The 17621-nt window shown below is 54.6% G+C and overlaps 2 protein-coding genes across 2 annotated transcripts in view; both read right to left on the reverse strand.

Annotated features, from left to right (window-relative positions):
- Positions 1 to 17621, reverse strand: part of fhl1a (four and a half LIM domains 1a) — a 300533-nt gene that overhangs the window by 172156 nt on the left and 110756 nt on the right.
- LOC140495610 (uncharacterized) lies at positions 7293 to 16898 on the reverse strand. Its single transcript, XM_072594611.1, has 3 exons — positions 16610 to 16898; positions 14910 to 15146; positions 7293 to 7741 (listed from the first exon to the last, which is right to left on the reverse strand). Exons 1-3 carry the CDS (start codon positions 16623 to 16625, stop codon positions 7293 to 7295), a joined length of 702 nt encoding a protein of 233 aa, XP_072450712.1. The 5' UTR covers positions 16626 to 16898.

Consider the following 17621-nt stretch of genomic DNA (forward strand, 5'->3'; position numbering starts at 1 on the left):
GTCAGAGGGTCAGTGCTGAGGGAGTGTGCACTGTTGGAGGGTCAGTGCTGAGGGAATGGGCACTGTCAGAGGGTCCATGCTGAGGGAATGCCACACTGTCAGAGGGTCAGTACTGAGGAAGCGCCGCACTGTCGGAGGGTCAGTGCTGAGGGAGTGGGCACTGTCGGAGGGTCAGTGCTGAAGGAGTGGGCACTGTCAGAGGGTTAGTGCTGACGGAGTGGGCACTGTCAGAGGGTCAGTATTGAGGGAGCGCCGCACTGTCGGAGGGTCAGTGCTGAGTGAGTGCCGCACTGTCGGAGGGTCAGTACTGAGGCAGTGCTGCACTTTCGGAGGGTCAGTGCTGAGGGAGTGCCGCACTGTCGGGGGGTCAGTGCTGAGGGAGTGCCGCACTTTCGGAGGGTCAGTGCTGAGGGAGTGCCGCACTGTCGGGGGGTCAGTGCTGAGGGAGTGCTGCACTGTCGGGGGGTCAGTGCTGAGGGAATGGGCACTGTCAGAGGGTCAGTACTGAGGGAGTGACGCACTGTTGGAGGGTCAGTACTGAGGGTGTGGGCACTGTCGGGGGGTCAGTACTGAGGGTGTGGGCACTGTCGGGGGGTCAGTACTGAGGGAGTGCCGCACGGTCGGGGGGTCAGTGCCGAGGGAGTGCCGCACTGTCGGGGGGTCAGTGCTGAGGGAATACCACACTGTCAGAGGGTCAGTACTGAGGGAATACCACACTGTCAGAGGGTCAGTACTGAGGGAGTGACGCACTGTTGGAGGGTCAGTACTGAGGGTGTGGGCACTGTCGGGGGGTCAGTACTGAGGGAGTGCCGCACTGTCGGGGGGTCAGTACTGAGGGAGTGACGCACTGTTGGAGGGTCAGTACTGAGGGAGTGCCGCACTGTTGGAGGGTCAGTACTGAGGGAGTGCCGTACTGTCAGAGGGTCAGTGCTGAGGGAGTGTGCACTGTTGGATGGTCAGTGCTGAGGGAATGGGCACTGTCAGAGGGTCCATGCTGAGGGAATGCCACACTGTCAGAGGGTCAGTACTGAGGGAGTGGGCACTGTCGGAGGGTTAGTGCTGAGGGAATGCCGCACTGTCAGAGGGTCAGTGCTGAGGGAGTGTGCACTGTTGGAGGGTCAGTGCTGAGGGAATGGGCACTGTCAGAGGGTCAGTACTAAGGGAGTGCCGCACTGTCGGAGGGTCAGTGCTGAGGGTGTGGGCACTGTCAGGGGGTCAGTACTGAGGGAGTGCCGCACTGTCGGGGGGTCAGTGCTGAGGGAGTGCCGCACTGTCGGAGGGTCAGTGCTGAGGGAGTGCCGCACTGTCGGAGGGTCAGTGCTGAGGGTGTGGGCACTGTCAGGGGGTCAGTACTGAGGGAGTGCCGCACTGTCGGGGGGTCAGTGCTGAGGGAGTGCCGCACTGTCGGAGGGTCAGTGCTGAGGGAGTGCCGCACTGTCGGAGGGTCAGTGCTGAGGGAGTGCCGCACTGTCGGAGGGTCAGTGCTGAGGGAGTGCCGCACTGTCGGAGGGTCAGTGCTGAGGGAGTGCCGCACTGTCGGGGGGTCAGTGCTGAGGGAGTGCCGCACTGTCGGGGGGTCAGTGCTGAGGGAGTGCCGCACTGTCGGAGGGTCAGTGCTGATGGAGTGCCGCACTGTTGGAGGGTCAGTGCCGAGGGAGTGCCGCACTGTCGGGAGGGTCAGTGCCGAGGGAGTGCCGCACTGTCGTGGGGTCAGTACTGAGGGAGTGACGCACTGTTGGAGGGTCAGTACTGAGGGAGTGCCGTACTGTCAGAGGGTCAGTGCTGAGGGAGTGTGCACTGTTGGAGGGTCAGTGCTGAGGGAATCAGCACTGTCAGAGGGTCCATGCTGAGGGAATGCCACACTGTCAGAGGGTCAGTACTGAGGGAGTGCCGCACTGTTGGAGGGTCAGTGCTGAGGGTGTGGGCACTGTCAGAGGGTTAGTGCTGAGGGAATGCCGCACTGTCAGAGGGTCAGTGCTGAGGGAGTGTGCACTGTTGGAGGGTCAGTGCTGAGGGAATGGGCACTGTCAGAGGGTCAGTACTAAGGGAGTGCTGCACTGTCGGAGGGTCAGTGCTGAGGGTGTGGGCACTGTCAGGGGGTCAGTGCTGAGGGAGTGCCGCATTGTCGGGGGGTCAGTGCTGAGGGAGCGCCGCACTGTCGGAGGGTCAGTGCTGAGGGAGTGCCGCACTGTCGGAGGGTCAGTGCTGAGGGAGTGCCGCACTGTCGGAGGGTCAGTGTTGAGGGAGTGCCGCACTGTCGGAGGGTCAGTGCTGAGGGAGCGCCGCACTGTCGGAGTGTCGGCGCTGAGGGAGCGCCGCACTGTCGGAGTGTCGGCGCTGAGGGAGTGCCGCACTGTCGGAGTGTCGGCGCTGAGGGAGTGCCGCACTCTCGGAGGGTCAGTGCTGAGGGAGTGCCTCACTGTCGGAGGGTCAGTGCTGAGGGAGTGCCTCACTGTCGGAGGGTCAGTGCTGAGGGAGTGCTGCACTGTCAGAGGGTCAGTGCTGAGGGAGTGCCGCACTGTCGGAGGGTCAGTGCTGAGGGAGCGCCGCACTGTCAGAGGGTCCGTACTGAGGGAGTGCTGCACTGTCGGAGGGTCAGTGCGGAGGGAGTGGGCACTGTCGGAGGGTCAGTGCTGAGGGAGTGGGCACTGTCGGAGGGTCAGTGCTGAAGGAGTGGGCACTGTCAGAGGGTCAGTGCTGATGGAGTGGGCACTGTCAGAGGGTCATTATTGAGGGAGCGCCGCACTGTCGGAGGGTCAGTGCTGAGTGAGTGCCGCACTGTCGGAGGGTCAGTACTGAGGCAGTGCTGCACTTTCAGAGGGTCAGTGCTGAGGGAGTGCCGCACTGTCGGGGGGTCAGTGCTGAGGGAGTGCCGCACTGTCGGGGGGTCAGTACTGAGCGAGTGCCGCACTGTCGGGGGGTCCGTGCTGAGGGAATGCCACACTGTCGGGGGGTCAGTGCCGAGGGAGTGCCGCACTGTCGGGGGGTCAGTACTGAGGGAGTGACGCACTGTTGGAGGGTCAGTACTGAGGGAGTGCCGCACTGTTGGAGGGTCAGTGCCGAGGGAGTGCCGCACTGTCGGGAGGGTCAGTGCCGAGGGAGTGCCGCACTGTCGGAGGGTCAGTGCTGAGGGAGCGCCGCACTGTCGGAGTGTCGGCGCTGAGGGAGCGCCGCACTGTCGGAGTGTCGGCGCTGAGGGAGTGCCACACTGTCGGAGTGTCGGCGCTGAGGGAGTGCCGCACTGTCGGAGGGTCAGTGCTGAGGGAGTGCCGCACTGTCGGAGGGTCAGTGCTGAGGGAGTGGGCACTGTCAGAGGGTCAGTGCTGAGGGAGTGGGCACTGTCAGAGGGTCAGTGCTAAGGGATTAGCACTGTCGGAGGGTCAGTGCTGAGGGAGTGCCGCACTGTCGGAGGGTCAGTGCTGAGGGAGCGCCGCACTGTCAGAGGGTCCGTACTGAGGGAGTGCTGCACTGTCGGAGGGTCAGTGCGGAGGGAGTGGGCACTGACAGAGGGTCAGTGCTGAGGGAGTGCCGCACTGTCGGAGGGTCGGCGCTGAGGAAGCGCCGCATTGTCAGAGGGTCGGCGCTGAGGAAGCGCCGCGTTGTCAGAGGGTCAGTGCTGAAGGAGCGCCGCACTGTCGGAGGGTCAGTGCTGAGGGAGCGCCGCATTGTTGGACGGTCAGTGCTGAGGAAGCGCCGCACTGTCGGAGGGTCAGTGCTGAGGGAGTGGGCACTGTCAGAGGGTTAGTGCTGACGGAGTGGGCACTGTCAGAGGGTCAGTATTGAGGGAGCGCCGCACTGTCGGAGGGTCAGTGCTGAGTGAGTGCCGCACTGTCGGAGGGTCAGTACTGAGGCAGTGCTGCACTTTCGGAGGGTCAGTGCTGAGGGAGTGCCGCACTGTTGGGGGGTCAGTGCTGAGGGAGTGCCGCACTGTTGGGGGGTCAGTGCTGAGGGAGTGCCGCACTGTCGGGGGGTCAGTGCTGAGGGAGTGGGCACTGACAGAGGGTCAGTGCTGAGGGAGTGCCGCACTGTCGGAGGGTCGGCGCTGAGGAAGCGCCGCATTGTCAGAGGGTCAGTGCTGAGGGAATGGGCACTGTCAGAGGGTCAGTACTGAGGGAGTGACGCACTGTTGGAGGGTCAGTACTGAGGGTGTGGGCACTGTCGGGGGGTCAGTACTGAGGGAGTGCCGCACGGTCGGGGGGGTCAGAGCCGAGGGAGTGCCGCACTGTCGGGGGGTCAGTGCTGAGGGAGTGCCGCACTGTCGGGGGGTCAGTGCTGAGGGAATACCACACTGTCAGAGGGTCAGTACTGAGGGAGTGACGCACTGTTGGAGGGTCAGTACTGAGGGTGTGGGCACTGTCGGGGGGTCAGTACTGAGGGAGTGCCGCACTGTCGGGGGGTCAGTACTGAGGGAGTGACGCACTGTCGGAGGGTCAGTACTGAGGGAGTGCCGCACTGTCGGAGGGTCAGTGCTGAGGGTGTGGGCACTGTCAGAGGGTCAGTACTGAGGGAGTGCCGCACTGTCGGGGGGTCAGTGCCGAGGGAGTGCCGCACTGTCGTGGGGTCAGTACTGAGGGAGTGACGCACTGTTGGAGGGTCAGTACTGAGGGAGTGCCGTACTGTCAGAGGGTCAGTGCTGAGGGAGTGTGCACTGTTGGAGGGTCAGTGCTGAGGGAATGGGCACTGTCAGAGGGTCCATGCTGAGGGAATGCCACACTGTCAGAGGGTCAGTACTGAGGAAGCGCCGCACTGTCGGAGGGTCAGTGCTGAGGGAGTGGGCACTGTCGGAGGGTCAGTGCTGAAGGAGTGGGCACTGTCAGAGGGTTAGTGCTGACGGAGTGGGCACTGTCAGAGGGTCAGTATTGAGGGAGCGCCGCACTGTCGGAGGGTCAGTGCTGAGTGAGTGCCGCACTGTCGGAGGGTCAGTACTGAGGCAGTGCTGCACTTTCGGAGGGTCAGTGCTGAGGGAGTGCCGCACTGTCGGGGGGTCAGTGCTGAGGAAGTGCCGCACTTTCGGAGGGTCAGTGCTGAGGGAGTGCCGCACTGTCGGGGGGTCAGTGCTGAGGGAGTGCTGCACTGTCGGGGGGTCAGTGCTGAGGGAATGGGCACTGTCAGAGGGTCAGTACTGAGGGAGTGACGCACTGTTGGAGGGTCAGTACTGAGGGTGTGGGCACTGTCGGGGGGTCAGTACTGAGGGTGTGGGCACTGTCGGGGGGTCAGTACTGAGGGAGTGCCGCACGGTCGGGGGGTCAGTGCCGAGGGAGTGCCGCACTGTCGGGGGGTCAGTGCTGAGGGAATACCACACTGTCAGAGGGTCAGTACTGAGGGAATACCACACTGTCAGAGGGTCAGTACTGAGGGAGTGACGCACTGTTGGAGGGTCAGTACTGAGGGTGTGGGCACTGTCGGGGGGTCAGTACTGAGGGAGTGCCGCACTGTCGGGGGGTCAGTACTGAGGGAGTGACGCACTGTTGGAGGGTCAGTACTGAGGGAGTGCCGCACTGTTGGAGGGTCAGTACTGAGGGAGTGCCGTACTGTCAGAGGGTCAGTGCTGAGGGAGTGTGCACTGTTGGATGGTCAGTGCTGAGGGAATGGGCACTGTCAGAGGGTCCATGCTGAGGGAATGCCACACTGTCAGAGGGTCAGTACTGAGGGAGTGGGCACTGTCGGAGGGTTAGTGCTGAGGGAATGCCGCACTGTCAGAGGGTCAGTGCTGAGGGAGTGTGCACTGTTGGAGGGTCAGTGCTGAGGGAATGGGCACTGTCAGAGGGTCAGTACTAAGGGAGTGCCGCACTGTCGGGGGGTCAGTGCTGAGGGAGTGCCGCACTGTCGGAGGGTCAGTGCTGAGGGTGTGGGCACTGTCAGGGGGTCAGTACTGAGGGAGTGCCGCACTGTCGGGGGGTCAGTGCTGAGGGAGTGCCGCACTGTCGGAGGGTCAGTGCTGAGGGAGTGCCGCACTGTCGGAGGGTCAGTGCTGAGGGTGTGGGCACTGTCAGGGGGTCAGTACTGAGGGAGTGCCGCACTGTCGGGGGGTCAGTGCTGAGGGAGTGCCGCACTGTCGGAGGGTCAGTGCTGAGGGAGTGCCGCACTGTCGGAGGGTCAGTGCTGAGGGAGTGCCGCACTGTCGGAGGGTCAGTGCTGAGGGAGTGCCGCACTGTCGGAGGGTCAGTGCTGAGGGAGTGCCGCACTGTCGGGGGGTCAGTGCTGAGGGAGTGCCGCACTGTCGGGGGGTCAGTGCTGAGGGAGTGCCGCACTGTCGGGGGGTCAGTGCTGAGGGAGTGCCGCACTGTCGGAGGGTCAGTGCTGATGGAGTGCCGCACTGTCGGAGGGTCAGTGCCGAGGGAGTGCCGCACTGTCAGAGGGTCAGTACTGAGGGAGGGCCGCACTGTCGGAGGGTCAGTGCCGAGGGAGTGCCGCACTGTCAGAGGGTCAGTACTGAGGGAGGGCCGCACTGTCGGAGGGTCAGTGCCGAGGGAGTGACGCACTGTTGGAGGGTCAGTGCCGAGGGAGTGCCGCACTGTCGGAGGGTCAGTACTGAGCAGGAGATGAAATTCCGATGTGAGAAGGTGGTTTGGAACTTTGATTTGAAATGAGTGTTTTGGTGAACTACTTTCTCAGACTGTGGTGTGTAAAAGTCTCAGTCGCTGTCTGGCCAACCCCCTGCCACATTCCCCGGGGACTACCTTCCCTGATCCGTGTGGGAAACCCTCAGGGATTCTGTGTTACTGGGTCAGACACGATCAGAACAGAAGCTCTGAGAGCCCTGAGGAGTTAACCCTGTGGGTTCAGCTGGGGTCAGGTTCCATCCAGTTAATCAGAGACATCAGGAATGAAAATGATGACCATGAGAAACCATCAAATTCCCAAATTCAGGAAAGAAATCTCCATCCTGGCCCTCTCTGGATCACAGGGAGCGAACTGGATCTGAAATGGCCCAGGGGGAGTTCTTCTCAAACTGATGTCTCACTATCACCAGCTCTGACCAGAGCGTTATGCCCGTCTCACTGGTCATGGTGAATCAATTATTAAACATTGGTAACGTCTCGGGAAACTGCTCAGGGGTTGGGGAGGTTTAGTCGCTGAGGTGAATGAGTGGGACTGAAACACACAGAGAGAAGCTGCAGCTGGAGTAGACTCAAAGATAACATTGATCGAGATGGAATTGATCATGTCAATGATATTGATTGGAATTGTCTTGGTATTAATTACCTTTGAAGATTTCTAAACAATCAGATTGGGAAGTTTGAGTTGATGTGGCTGTGATGTGACTGTCTCTGCCTCTATTCGATTCTCAGTCAGTTTGTACACGTACCTGCATCAACACTCTCACTCTGTCTCACATCAGCCGCTCCAGGAACTGGCTCTGTCCAGGCTGAGGTCAGGTTAGACTTTGGGACCGTCTGTCGCTGGCTGGTTTCAGCTGGCATGCCCGCCCCTCTCAGTGGCACCAGGAAGGAGTTATATTGATGGCTGTTGATTGCAGCTGGCGTCAGTCGGTGGAGATCAGGCATTGACTGGCAGAAAATAGAGTCCTCTAGGCTGTGACTACTCACTCTGGGTAAGAGCCATGGGGGGTGAGGCTGAGGGTGGAGGCTCGAGGGACTATCCACGTGGTACTGAGGCACAGGGAGGGGTGCACCCACAGCCTTGAGGGGCACAGCAGACAGATTGGCACCTTGGGGTGAACTGGGCCAGAGTGGAGCCCGAGGATCCCAATGGAGTGGGTGGGCTGAGGGTTTCTCACCTGAAATGACACCGATAACATCATCAATAACATCTCCCCACCTCCCCTCTCTCCCCCTACCCTCCCCACCCCCCATCTCTCCCCCATCTCTCCCCCATCTCTCCCCCATCTCTCCCCTCTCCCCTTTCCCCTTTCCTTTTTGCCCTCTTTTCCCTTTAACCTTTCACCTTTCCCTGTTACCGAATGAAGAGCACAGACATTTAAAGTGGGACCAATCATTTCGTGGGCTCAATAAGCCCCTATCTCCATTGGCTGAAGAGAAGAGTCTTTATTCAAGGCCAGACCCATTTTTGGGGGGGATCAGGAGGAGAAATCCAATGGCAGAAGCTGAATCCAAGACCCTTGGCCTTCATCCTTGCTGCTGCAAAAACAAACTGAACAGCTTTGAGCTGAGAGCTTCCCAGGAACATCCCAAACATTCCCCATTCACTCACACAGACACTTTCTCAAAGGGAGGCTCCCATGAAGGGGGCTCTGGGCTATTAGATGATGCTTTTCCCTATTGTTGCTCCCAGTTTCAGTTTGAACAGTGATATGTGTAATATCTCAGACTAACATCTGATGTAAGGGAGGGCATCCTCGGAAAATGTTGCAGTCCCTCCACTCCCTCAAATCTCGGAGTCAGCTTTGAATGGGCATTGGCACCAGGCCTCTCCTTCCCTAGCGCAGTGTTTACCCTGGGCTTTGAAGGAGGGTCACTGGACCCAAAACGTTAACTTTGATTTCTCTCCACAGATGCTGACAGACCTGCTGAGTTTTTCCAGCAATTTCTATTTAAGTTCCCATGATCACCTTGTTTAATGAAAAGTGGTCTATTTCAGATGTAAATTTAACAATTGAATTTGCACTGACTGTCATTTGAGGAAGAGAGTTCTGTATTTCCACCGCTGTCTGTGTGTAAAGGGGCTTTCCCACATCCTGAACGGTCTGGCCTCAATACATAGACGATACCCCTGACTTTCTAGAATCTTCAACCAGTAGAAATCATTTATCTATTCTTTTCCCCTGTTAATACTTTGACAATCTTGATTAACTCCTCATTTAACCTTCTCAAAATTTAGAGAATAAGCACTTAATTTGTCTAGTTTCTCCTCAGAACTGAATTCCTGAGATTCATGTTTCCTCTCTGGTAAACCTGTACGGTGGCTCAGTGGTTAGCACTGCTGCCTCACAGCAGCATGGACCCGGGTTCGATTCCAGCCTCAGGTAATTGTCTGTGTGGAGTTTGCACGTTCTCCCCGTGTCTGTGTGGGTTTCCTCCGGGTGCTCCTGTTTCCTCCCACAATCCAAAGATGTACAGGCCAGGTGAATTGGCCATGCTAAATTACCATAGTGTTAGGTGTATTAGTCAGAGGGAAATGGGTCTGGGTGGGTTCCTCTTCGGAGGGTTGGTGTGGACTGGTTGGGCCGAAGGGCCAGTTCCCACATTGTAGGGAATCTAATTTGAACTGCCTCCAGGACCAAAACAGGGTGGGACCGGCATCTACTCACAGCATTCAAAATGCCGTCTGTGTAACTGCAGCATCAGACACAGCAGAGACCACTCCTTTGGCATTTTGATGGTTTCCTCCTGCAGTGGTTCATGGTTTTTTAAAGGGCTATGCACCTGAACCTCAATTCCCGATGAAGAGCTTATGCCTGAAACGTTGATTCTCCTGCTCCTCGGATGCTGCCTGACCTGCTGTGCTTTTCCAGCACCACACTCTCGACTCTGATCTCCAGCATCTGCAGTCCTCACTTTCTCCTGCACATCTCTTTGGACAGCCACTGTATTTAATTTCCACCTTCTAAAAGATATCCTGATCTCACTATATGGTTCTGAAATGGATAACTGCGCACTTATTGGTATTAATTAACTTTCAATCAGAATGTTTCTCTCTGTGTGCACAGGTGTTACTGGAACCTGTTTCTATTCTCACTGGAGAAACGATCAGAATCGGTTAAACAGATGGAGGCACAAGGAACCAGCTCGGCTCTCAGTCAATGAGGTGGTGCCGGACACAGTCTGTCAGCTCCCTTCCACAACACAACCTTCTCCGGCTCAGCTCGGAAATTCCCAGCGGATACTGAGTGTCACTGTGTTCCAGGTTCCTGCTCGCTCCATGTCACATCCTCCTGGTGGGTGTCTCAGTGAGGACAGCCCATAATATCCCCTCTCGAGAGATCAGAGAGCCAGGAGTGAACCCCATCAGGGCTAGAACAGTGTGGGTTGTGGTGGGAAATGTATCAGAATCACAGGGGAATTCTGGTGAGGGGGATCTCAGCATTGAGGTGGGAGGGGTGGTGGTGAGGGTGGGGGTGGGGGTGGGGGTGGGGGTGGGGGTGGGGGTGGGGGTGGGGGCGCGGATATGGCCAATTGTCATAGAGTCGTAGAGATGTACAGCATGGAAACAGACCCTTCGGTCCAACCCGTCCATGCCGACCAGATATCCCAACCCAATCTAGTCCCACCTGCCAGCACCCGGCCCATATCCCTCCAAACCCTTCCTATTCATATACCCATCCAAATGCCTCTTAAATGTTGTAATTGTACCAGCCTCCACCACATCCTCTGGCAGCTCATTCCATACACGTACCACCCTCTGTGTGAAAGCATTGCCCCTTAGGTCTCTTTTATATCTTTCCCCTCTCACCCTAAACCTATGCCCTCTAGTTCTGGACTCCCCGACCCCAGGGAAAAGACTTTGTCTATTTATCCTATCCATGCCCCTCATGATTTTATAAACCTCTATAAGGTTACCCCTCAGCCTTCGACGCTCCAGGGAAAACAGCCCCAGCCTGTTCAACCTCTCCCTGTGGCTCAAACCCTCCAACCCTGGCAACATCCTTGTAAATCTTTTCTGAACCCTTTCAAGTTTCACAACATCTTTCCGATAGGAAGGAGACCAGAATTGCACACAATATCCCAACAGTGGCCTAACCAATGTCCTGTACAGCCACAACATGACCTCCCAACTCCTGTACTCAATACTCTGACCAATAAAGGAAAGCATACCAAACGCCTCCTTCATTATCCTATCGACCTGCGACTCCACTTTCAAGGAGCTATGAACCCACACTCCAAGGTCTCTTTGTTCAGCAACACTCCCCAGGTCCTTACCATTAAGTGTATAAGTCCTGCTAAGATTTGCTTTCCCAAAATGCAGCACCTCACATTTATCTGAATTAAACCCCATCTGCCACTTTTCAGCCCATTGGCCCATCTGGTCCAGATCCTGTTGTAATCTGAGGTAACCCTCTTCGCTGTCCACTACACCTCCAATTTTGGTGTCATCTGCAAACTTACTAACTGTACTTCTTATGCTCGCATCCAAATCATTTATGTAAATGACGAAAAGTAGAGGGCACAGCACCGATCGTTGTGGCACTCCACTGGTCACAGGCCTCCAGTCTGAAAAACAACCCTCCACCACCACCCTCTGTCTTCTACCTTTGAGTCAGTTCTGTATCCAAATGGCTAGTTCTCCCTGTATTCCATGAGATCTAACCTTGCTAATCAGTCTCCCATGGGGAACCTTGTCGAACACCTTACTGAAGTCCATGTAGATCATATCTACTGCTCTGCCCTCATCAATCCCCTTTGTTACTTCCTCAAAAAACTCAATCAAGTTTGTGAGACATGATTTCCCACGCACAAAGCCATGTTGACTATCCTTAATCAGTCCTTGCCTTTCCAAATACATGTACATCCTGTCCCTCAGGATTCCCTCCAACAACTTGCCCACCACCGAGGTCAGGCTCACCGGTCTATAGTTCCCTGGCTTGTCTTTACCGCCCTTCTTAAACAGTAGCACCACGTTTGCCAACCTTCAGTCTTCCGGCACCTCACCTGTGACTATCGATGATACAAATATCTGAGCAAGAGGCCCAGCAATCACTTCTCTAGCTTCCCACAGAGTTCTAGGGTATACCTGATCAGGTCCTGGGGATTTATCCACCTTTAACCGTTTCAAGACATCCAGCACTCTCTCCTCTCTAATCTGGACATCTGTCACCATCTATTTCCCTACAGTCTATATCTTCCATATCCTTTTCCTCAGTAAACACTGATGCAAAGTACTTGTTTAGTATCTCCCCCATCTCCTGTGGCTCCACACAAAGGCCGCCTTGCTGATCTTTGAGGGGCCCTATTGTGTCCCTAGTTACCTTTTTATCCTTTATGTATTTGTAAAAACTCTTTGGATTCTCCTTAATTCTAATTTCCAAAGCTATCTCATGTCCCCTTTTTGCCCTCCTGTTGTTAACACTGGACTGTTAATGCAGAGACCCAGAGACTGAGGATCAAATCCCATCACAGCATTATTTGGTGTCATTTGAATTCCAAAGAAATCTGGAATTAAGAGTCTAATGACGATCATCAATCCATTGTCAAAACTCCCAATCTGGTTCACTCATGATCTTCAAGGAAGGAATCTTCCATCCTTATCGGGTCTACATGTGACTCCACACCCACAGCAATGGGATTCGCTCTCAAACTGACCATTGGGTAATGTGGGATGGGCAATAACTGCTCACTCAGCCAGTGACAGCCACATCCTGGGCTGGGCAGGGTCAGGGGTCAGGGGTTATGGCCAGCTCCACACAGGGGGAGAACACATTCCTCTGGCCTGCCAGACCCAGGGAAACAGCAGGAAGTGGGCAGGGTAGCCATGCAATGTCAGCATTCCCAGTAATTAGAGATTCTTCCAACCAATCCCTCTCACATCCCAACAGGACCCACCTGACCCGAGCTCCTTCTACATACATCCAATTCCAAAAACCCACCCCGGACTGACGGGACACTGATTCCTTTCTGGCTGGGACATTTCGCACCTTTTCACAAACAATATACTGTCAGCTTTCCACCTGCAACACATGACCCTGTGGGACAGTCAGAGTCTCACTCTGTTATAACCCACCGCCCTGTGGGATACTGTGGGACAGTATCACTCTGTGATTTGGGTTGTGTGTGTGGTGGTCTGTGTGGGGCGGTGAGTGTGTGGGGGGGAATAGGTGTGTGTTGGGGGGAGCTGTTTGTGTGTATGTGCGTGTGTGTGTGTGTGCATGGGTGTATTTTGGGGATGGGAGTGTGTGTGTGTGTGTGTCTGTGTGTGTCTGTGTGTCTGTGTCTCTATGCATGTGTGCATGTCAGTGTGTGCGTGTGTATGGGTGTCTGTGTGTTTATGTGTATGTGTGGGTGTCTGTGTGTGTGTATGTGTGTGTATGAGGGTGTCTGTGTGTGTGGTTGTGAGTGGGTGTGTGTGTATGTGTGTGCACAGGTGTGTGTGTATGTGTGTGTGCATGTGTGTGGATGTTTGTGTGTATGTGTGTGTGGGTGTGTGTGTGTATGTGCATGTGTATGTATGTGTGTGAGTGTGTGTGAGAGTGTATGGGTGTTGTTTGGGTGTGTGTATATGTGTGTGTGGGTGGGTGTGTGTATGTGTGTAAGTGAGTTGTGTGTATGTGTGTGTGTGTATGTGTGTGTGAGGGTGTGTGTGTATGTCTATGTCAGTGTGGGTGTATGCCTGTGTGTATGTGGGTTATGTGTGTGTATGGGTGTGTGTGTATATGTATGGGTATATGTGTGTTTGTATGTGTGTGTGTGGGTGTGTGTGTATACGAGCATGTGGGCGTATATGTGTCTGTGTGTATGTGTGTGTGAGTGTCTGGGTGTCTGTGTGTGTGGGTGTGCATATGTGTGTGCGTGTGTATATGTGTGTATGTGTGTATGTGGGTGTGTGTGTATGTGTGTGCATGTGTGTGTGTGTGGGTGTGTGTATGTGTGTGTGTATGTGTGTGTGTGGGTCTGTGTGTACACGAGCGTGCGGGCGTGTGTGTGTCTGTGTGTGTGAGTGTGTGGGTGTCTGTGTGTGTGTCGATGTGCGTATGTGTGTGCGTGTGTGTATGTGGGTTGTGTGTATGTGTGTGAGGGTGTGTGTGTATATATGTGTTAGTGGGTGTGTGTGTGTGTGTGGGCGTGTGTGTGTGTGTATGTGTGGGTGAGCATGTGGGTGTCTGTGTGTTTGTGTGTGGGTGTGTGTGTGTATGTGTGTAAGTGTGTTATGTGTATGTGTCTGTGAGGGTGTGTGTGTATGTCTATGTGGGTGTGGGTGTGTGTCTGTGTGTATGTGGGTTGTGTGTGTGTGGGTGTGTGTATGTGTGTGTGTGGGTGTGTGTGTATGTGTGTGTGGGTGTGTGTATATGTGTGTGTATGTGTGTGTGGGTGTGTGTATACGAGCGTGTGTGTGTGTGTGTCTGTGTGTATGTGTGTGTGAGTGTGTGGGTGTCTGTGTGTGTGGGTGTGCGTATGTGTGTGCGTGTGTATGTGTGTATGTATGTGTGTATGTGGGTTGCATGTAGGTGTGTGTGAGGGTGTGTGTGTGTATATATGTTAGTGGGGGTGTGTGTGTATGTGCGTGTGTATGTGTGTGTGGATACGTGTGTCTGTGTGTATGTGTGTAAGTGGGTTATGTGTATGTGTGTGTGAGGGTGTGTGTGTATGTCTATGTGGGTGTGGGTGTGTGTCTGTGTGTCTGTGTGTCTGTGTGTATGTGTGTATGTGTGTGTGGGTGTGTATGTATACGAGCATGTGGGCGTATGTGTGTGTGTATATGTGTGTGTGAGTGTGTGGGTGTCTGTGTGTGTGTGGGTGTGCGTATGTGTGCGTGTGTATGTGTGTGTATGTGTGTATGTGGGTTGTGTGTATGTGTGTGTGAGGGTGTGTGCGTGTATGTATGTGTTAGTGGGTGTGTGTGTATGCGTGTGTGTATGTGTGTGTGGGTGTGTGTGTCTGTGTGTGTCTGTGTGTGGGAGTGTGTGTGTATGTGTGTGTGTCGGTATGCGTGTCTGTGTGTGCGTATGTGTGTGTGAATGCGTGTATGTGTGTGTGTGGATGTGTGTGTGGATGTATGTGTGTATGTGTGTGCGGGGGTGTGTGTGTGTCTGGGTGTGTGCGTGTCTGGGTGCATGTGTGTGTATGTCTGGCTGTGTGTGTATATGTGTGTGAGTGTATGTGTGTATGTGTGTGTGGGGTTGTGTGTGTGTGTGTGGGGTTGTGTGGGGTTGTGTGTGGGTGTGTGTGTGTATATGTGTGTGGGGGGGTGTTGTTCCACCTTGTCACCAGCCTCCCTGCCCCCCCCCCCCCGTGCCATCTGACAGCTGCCCTCAGGATGTGGCCGCAGTCCCCTACCTGCTGTTGATATGTTGGTGGCTGCTTTTCGCTTTGAGCTGTTGCCTGTGGGACTCCGGGACCGTTTCAGGGCTCTGTTGAAGTGTTGCTCCACCATACTGTTACTGTCTCCTTTGAAGTAAGTGAAGACCATGCAGCGGGTGCTGCCCTCAGCCTCCTGGGATCGCACTGTGCTAAAGCTCGTTCCTTCATCGTCCTGCTCCAACTTGCCCCGGGTCTGCTGCTGGCTGCTCTTTCCTGTCGACATGGAGAAATGTGAACCTCTGTCTTCAACCTCACAGCAAACCACCCCGAAACCCTTCGCTCTGATTAGCAGCACCTGGGGAGGACATTCAGCCCGTCTAGGCCTGTGCTGACCGACCCCCACCCCCCCAACCAACCCCCACAGCCCTGAACATTTCTCACTTTTGAGATTATAGAAAGGAACAGCAGGAGTAGGCCATTCAGCCCATCATGCCTTTGAATCTGCTCTTTTATTCCAAACAGGATTGATTATTCATCCCGACATGATAATTCTGCATCATCCCCCATCCCTGAATATCATTAGTGACTACAATCTCTCAATCTTTGTCCCAAATTTCTTAAATACTGGACCCTCTGGGATAGAGAATTCCACAGGCTCCCCACCTTCTGGGAGTAGAAATTCCTCCACAGCTCAGCCCCTGGGTGTAGATCCTCCTCGCCACGGGAAGCATCCTTCCTGCACAGCCTTTAAGAACACATCAGGTTCAATCAGATCACTTCGTGTTTCCTAAACCTCAGAGTACGGGACAATTGTCCTCAGTCCTTCCCCGTGGAGATCGGTCAGACATCTACCCTCTCACAGGCACAGAGACCCGCTCTGGACACAGTCCTCTGAGTGTAGGCTCACCCACGGTTCTGTACAACTGAGGTAAGACCCTCTTTTCTCCTGAACCCCAATCCTCTTTCCACAGAAACTCGAACAGGTTGTCCTCGGAATGCTCACTGGTCCTCTGGGTGAGCTCTCTGGGATGTATACACAGGGATAGCCAGCAACATTTCCCATTGTTTCAGAAATGTTCCATTCCTCCAACCACAGTGAACCACCTCACACTTACCCACTTTCAATTCCCTCGATCACACTCTTGTCCACTCGCTCAGTCACTCTGTTGTTGCCTCACCCTCAGCACTCAGTTTAGCATCATCCAGGAGTTTGGAAAGTTTCCCTTTGGTCCCACAGTATGGATGTAGACAGAAATCAGCCAAGGTCCATGTCCACGTCTGTGTGTTATCCCACTCGACACTAACGGATTGGGAAAGTGATTGATCTGTTTCCACTGCCCCTTTAGTCAATACATTCTCAATCACAACAACTCACAACGTAAAACAAAATCACTCTGCTTCTCGTTCTCCTGCTGGTTTCCTTTAATCTGTGTTCTCTACTCTCCTTCTGTCCCTCCTAATATACCTAATCAAAGCCCTTGATGATTTTTGAACACCACAATTAAATCAAATCCCTGTTCTAAGCACTACTACACACAATCCTCAGGACCGATCTCTCTCAATGACACGCTGTGTACTCTTCAAGTGAATCTCTGCTGCCCCCTCTTTGAATGTTCCCCCTTTACCTTACGAGAGACTTGCAGCTGTAGCAGTTTGTAAAGATGGACAGGTACAGCACTGGCAGGGGGAGAGATGGCTTTCCCAAGTGCAGCAATTGTGACCCTGCATTTCCCTACCTTGTTCTTCCTCCATCCTCTCACTCGTGGGCTCGGAACTGAAGCTGTCCCTCAGTGACGGTGAAATGCCAGTGGGGTGAGCAGAGGTGATCCACTGATGCCCATGGCAGTGAATAGCCAGTGTTTGCCGCAGTGTGTCTGTGTGTGGCTGCTCCAGGTTTGTGAGACAGACCAGGCAGATTGCAGGGAGCAGGCAGGCAGTGACGGGCTGTGGTTACTGCTGAACCAGAGGAATGTTCACTGACTTGTTAGGCCAGGGCAGGAATGAGGAAAAAACCCACCTCACGTCTCTTCCCTGCAGTTTTTACAAAGCTGCACAGCAATCAGCATTGTTGATAGGAAGATTTGTGCTCGCGGCTTACTTTGTGTGGTTATTTCAGATACTAGTCTAGAATGTTGTCCAACAACTAGAGGCTGTCCCTGAGCTGCACAGTTCCCATCACTGACAGGAACAAGATCCTATTTCACCGTCCACACAGCACTCAGCACCCAGTGTGCAACCACAAACAACACAGAGACCACCACCTAGCAACTCCACACACCAGCAACCACTAATACTCACACTTACTCACACTCACTCACTCACACTCACACTCACTGGCACACTCACTCACACATTCACTCACTCACACTCACTGGCACACTCTCACACACACACTCACTGGCACACTCACTCACGCTCACTCACTCACACACACTCACTCAGTCAATCACACTCACTCACACTTACTGGCACACTCACTGGCACACACGCACTCACACACACTCACACTCACACTCACTGGCAACTTACACCCACTCACTCAATCAATCACACTCACTCAATCACACTCACTGGCACACTCCCTGACACATTCACTCACTCACTCACTCACACAAACTCACTTGCTCGCACTCACTGGCATACAGAAACTCACTCACACATGCTCACTTACACTCTCACTCACTCGTGCACACGTATACACACAGACTCACTTGCACACACAAACTTACTCACACATACACACACACG

The sequence above is a fragment of the Chiloscyllium punctatum genome, chromosome 25 (assembly GCF_047496795.1).
Source record: "Chiloscyllium punctatum isolate Juve2018m chromosome 25, sChiPun1.3, whole genome shotgun sequence".
Taxonomy (NCBI): Eukaryota; Metazoa; Chordata; class Chondrichthyes; order Orectolobiformes; family Hemiscylliidae; genus Chiloscyllium; species Chiloscyllium punctatum.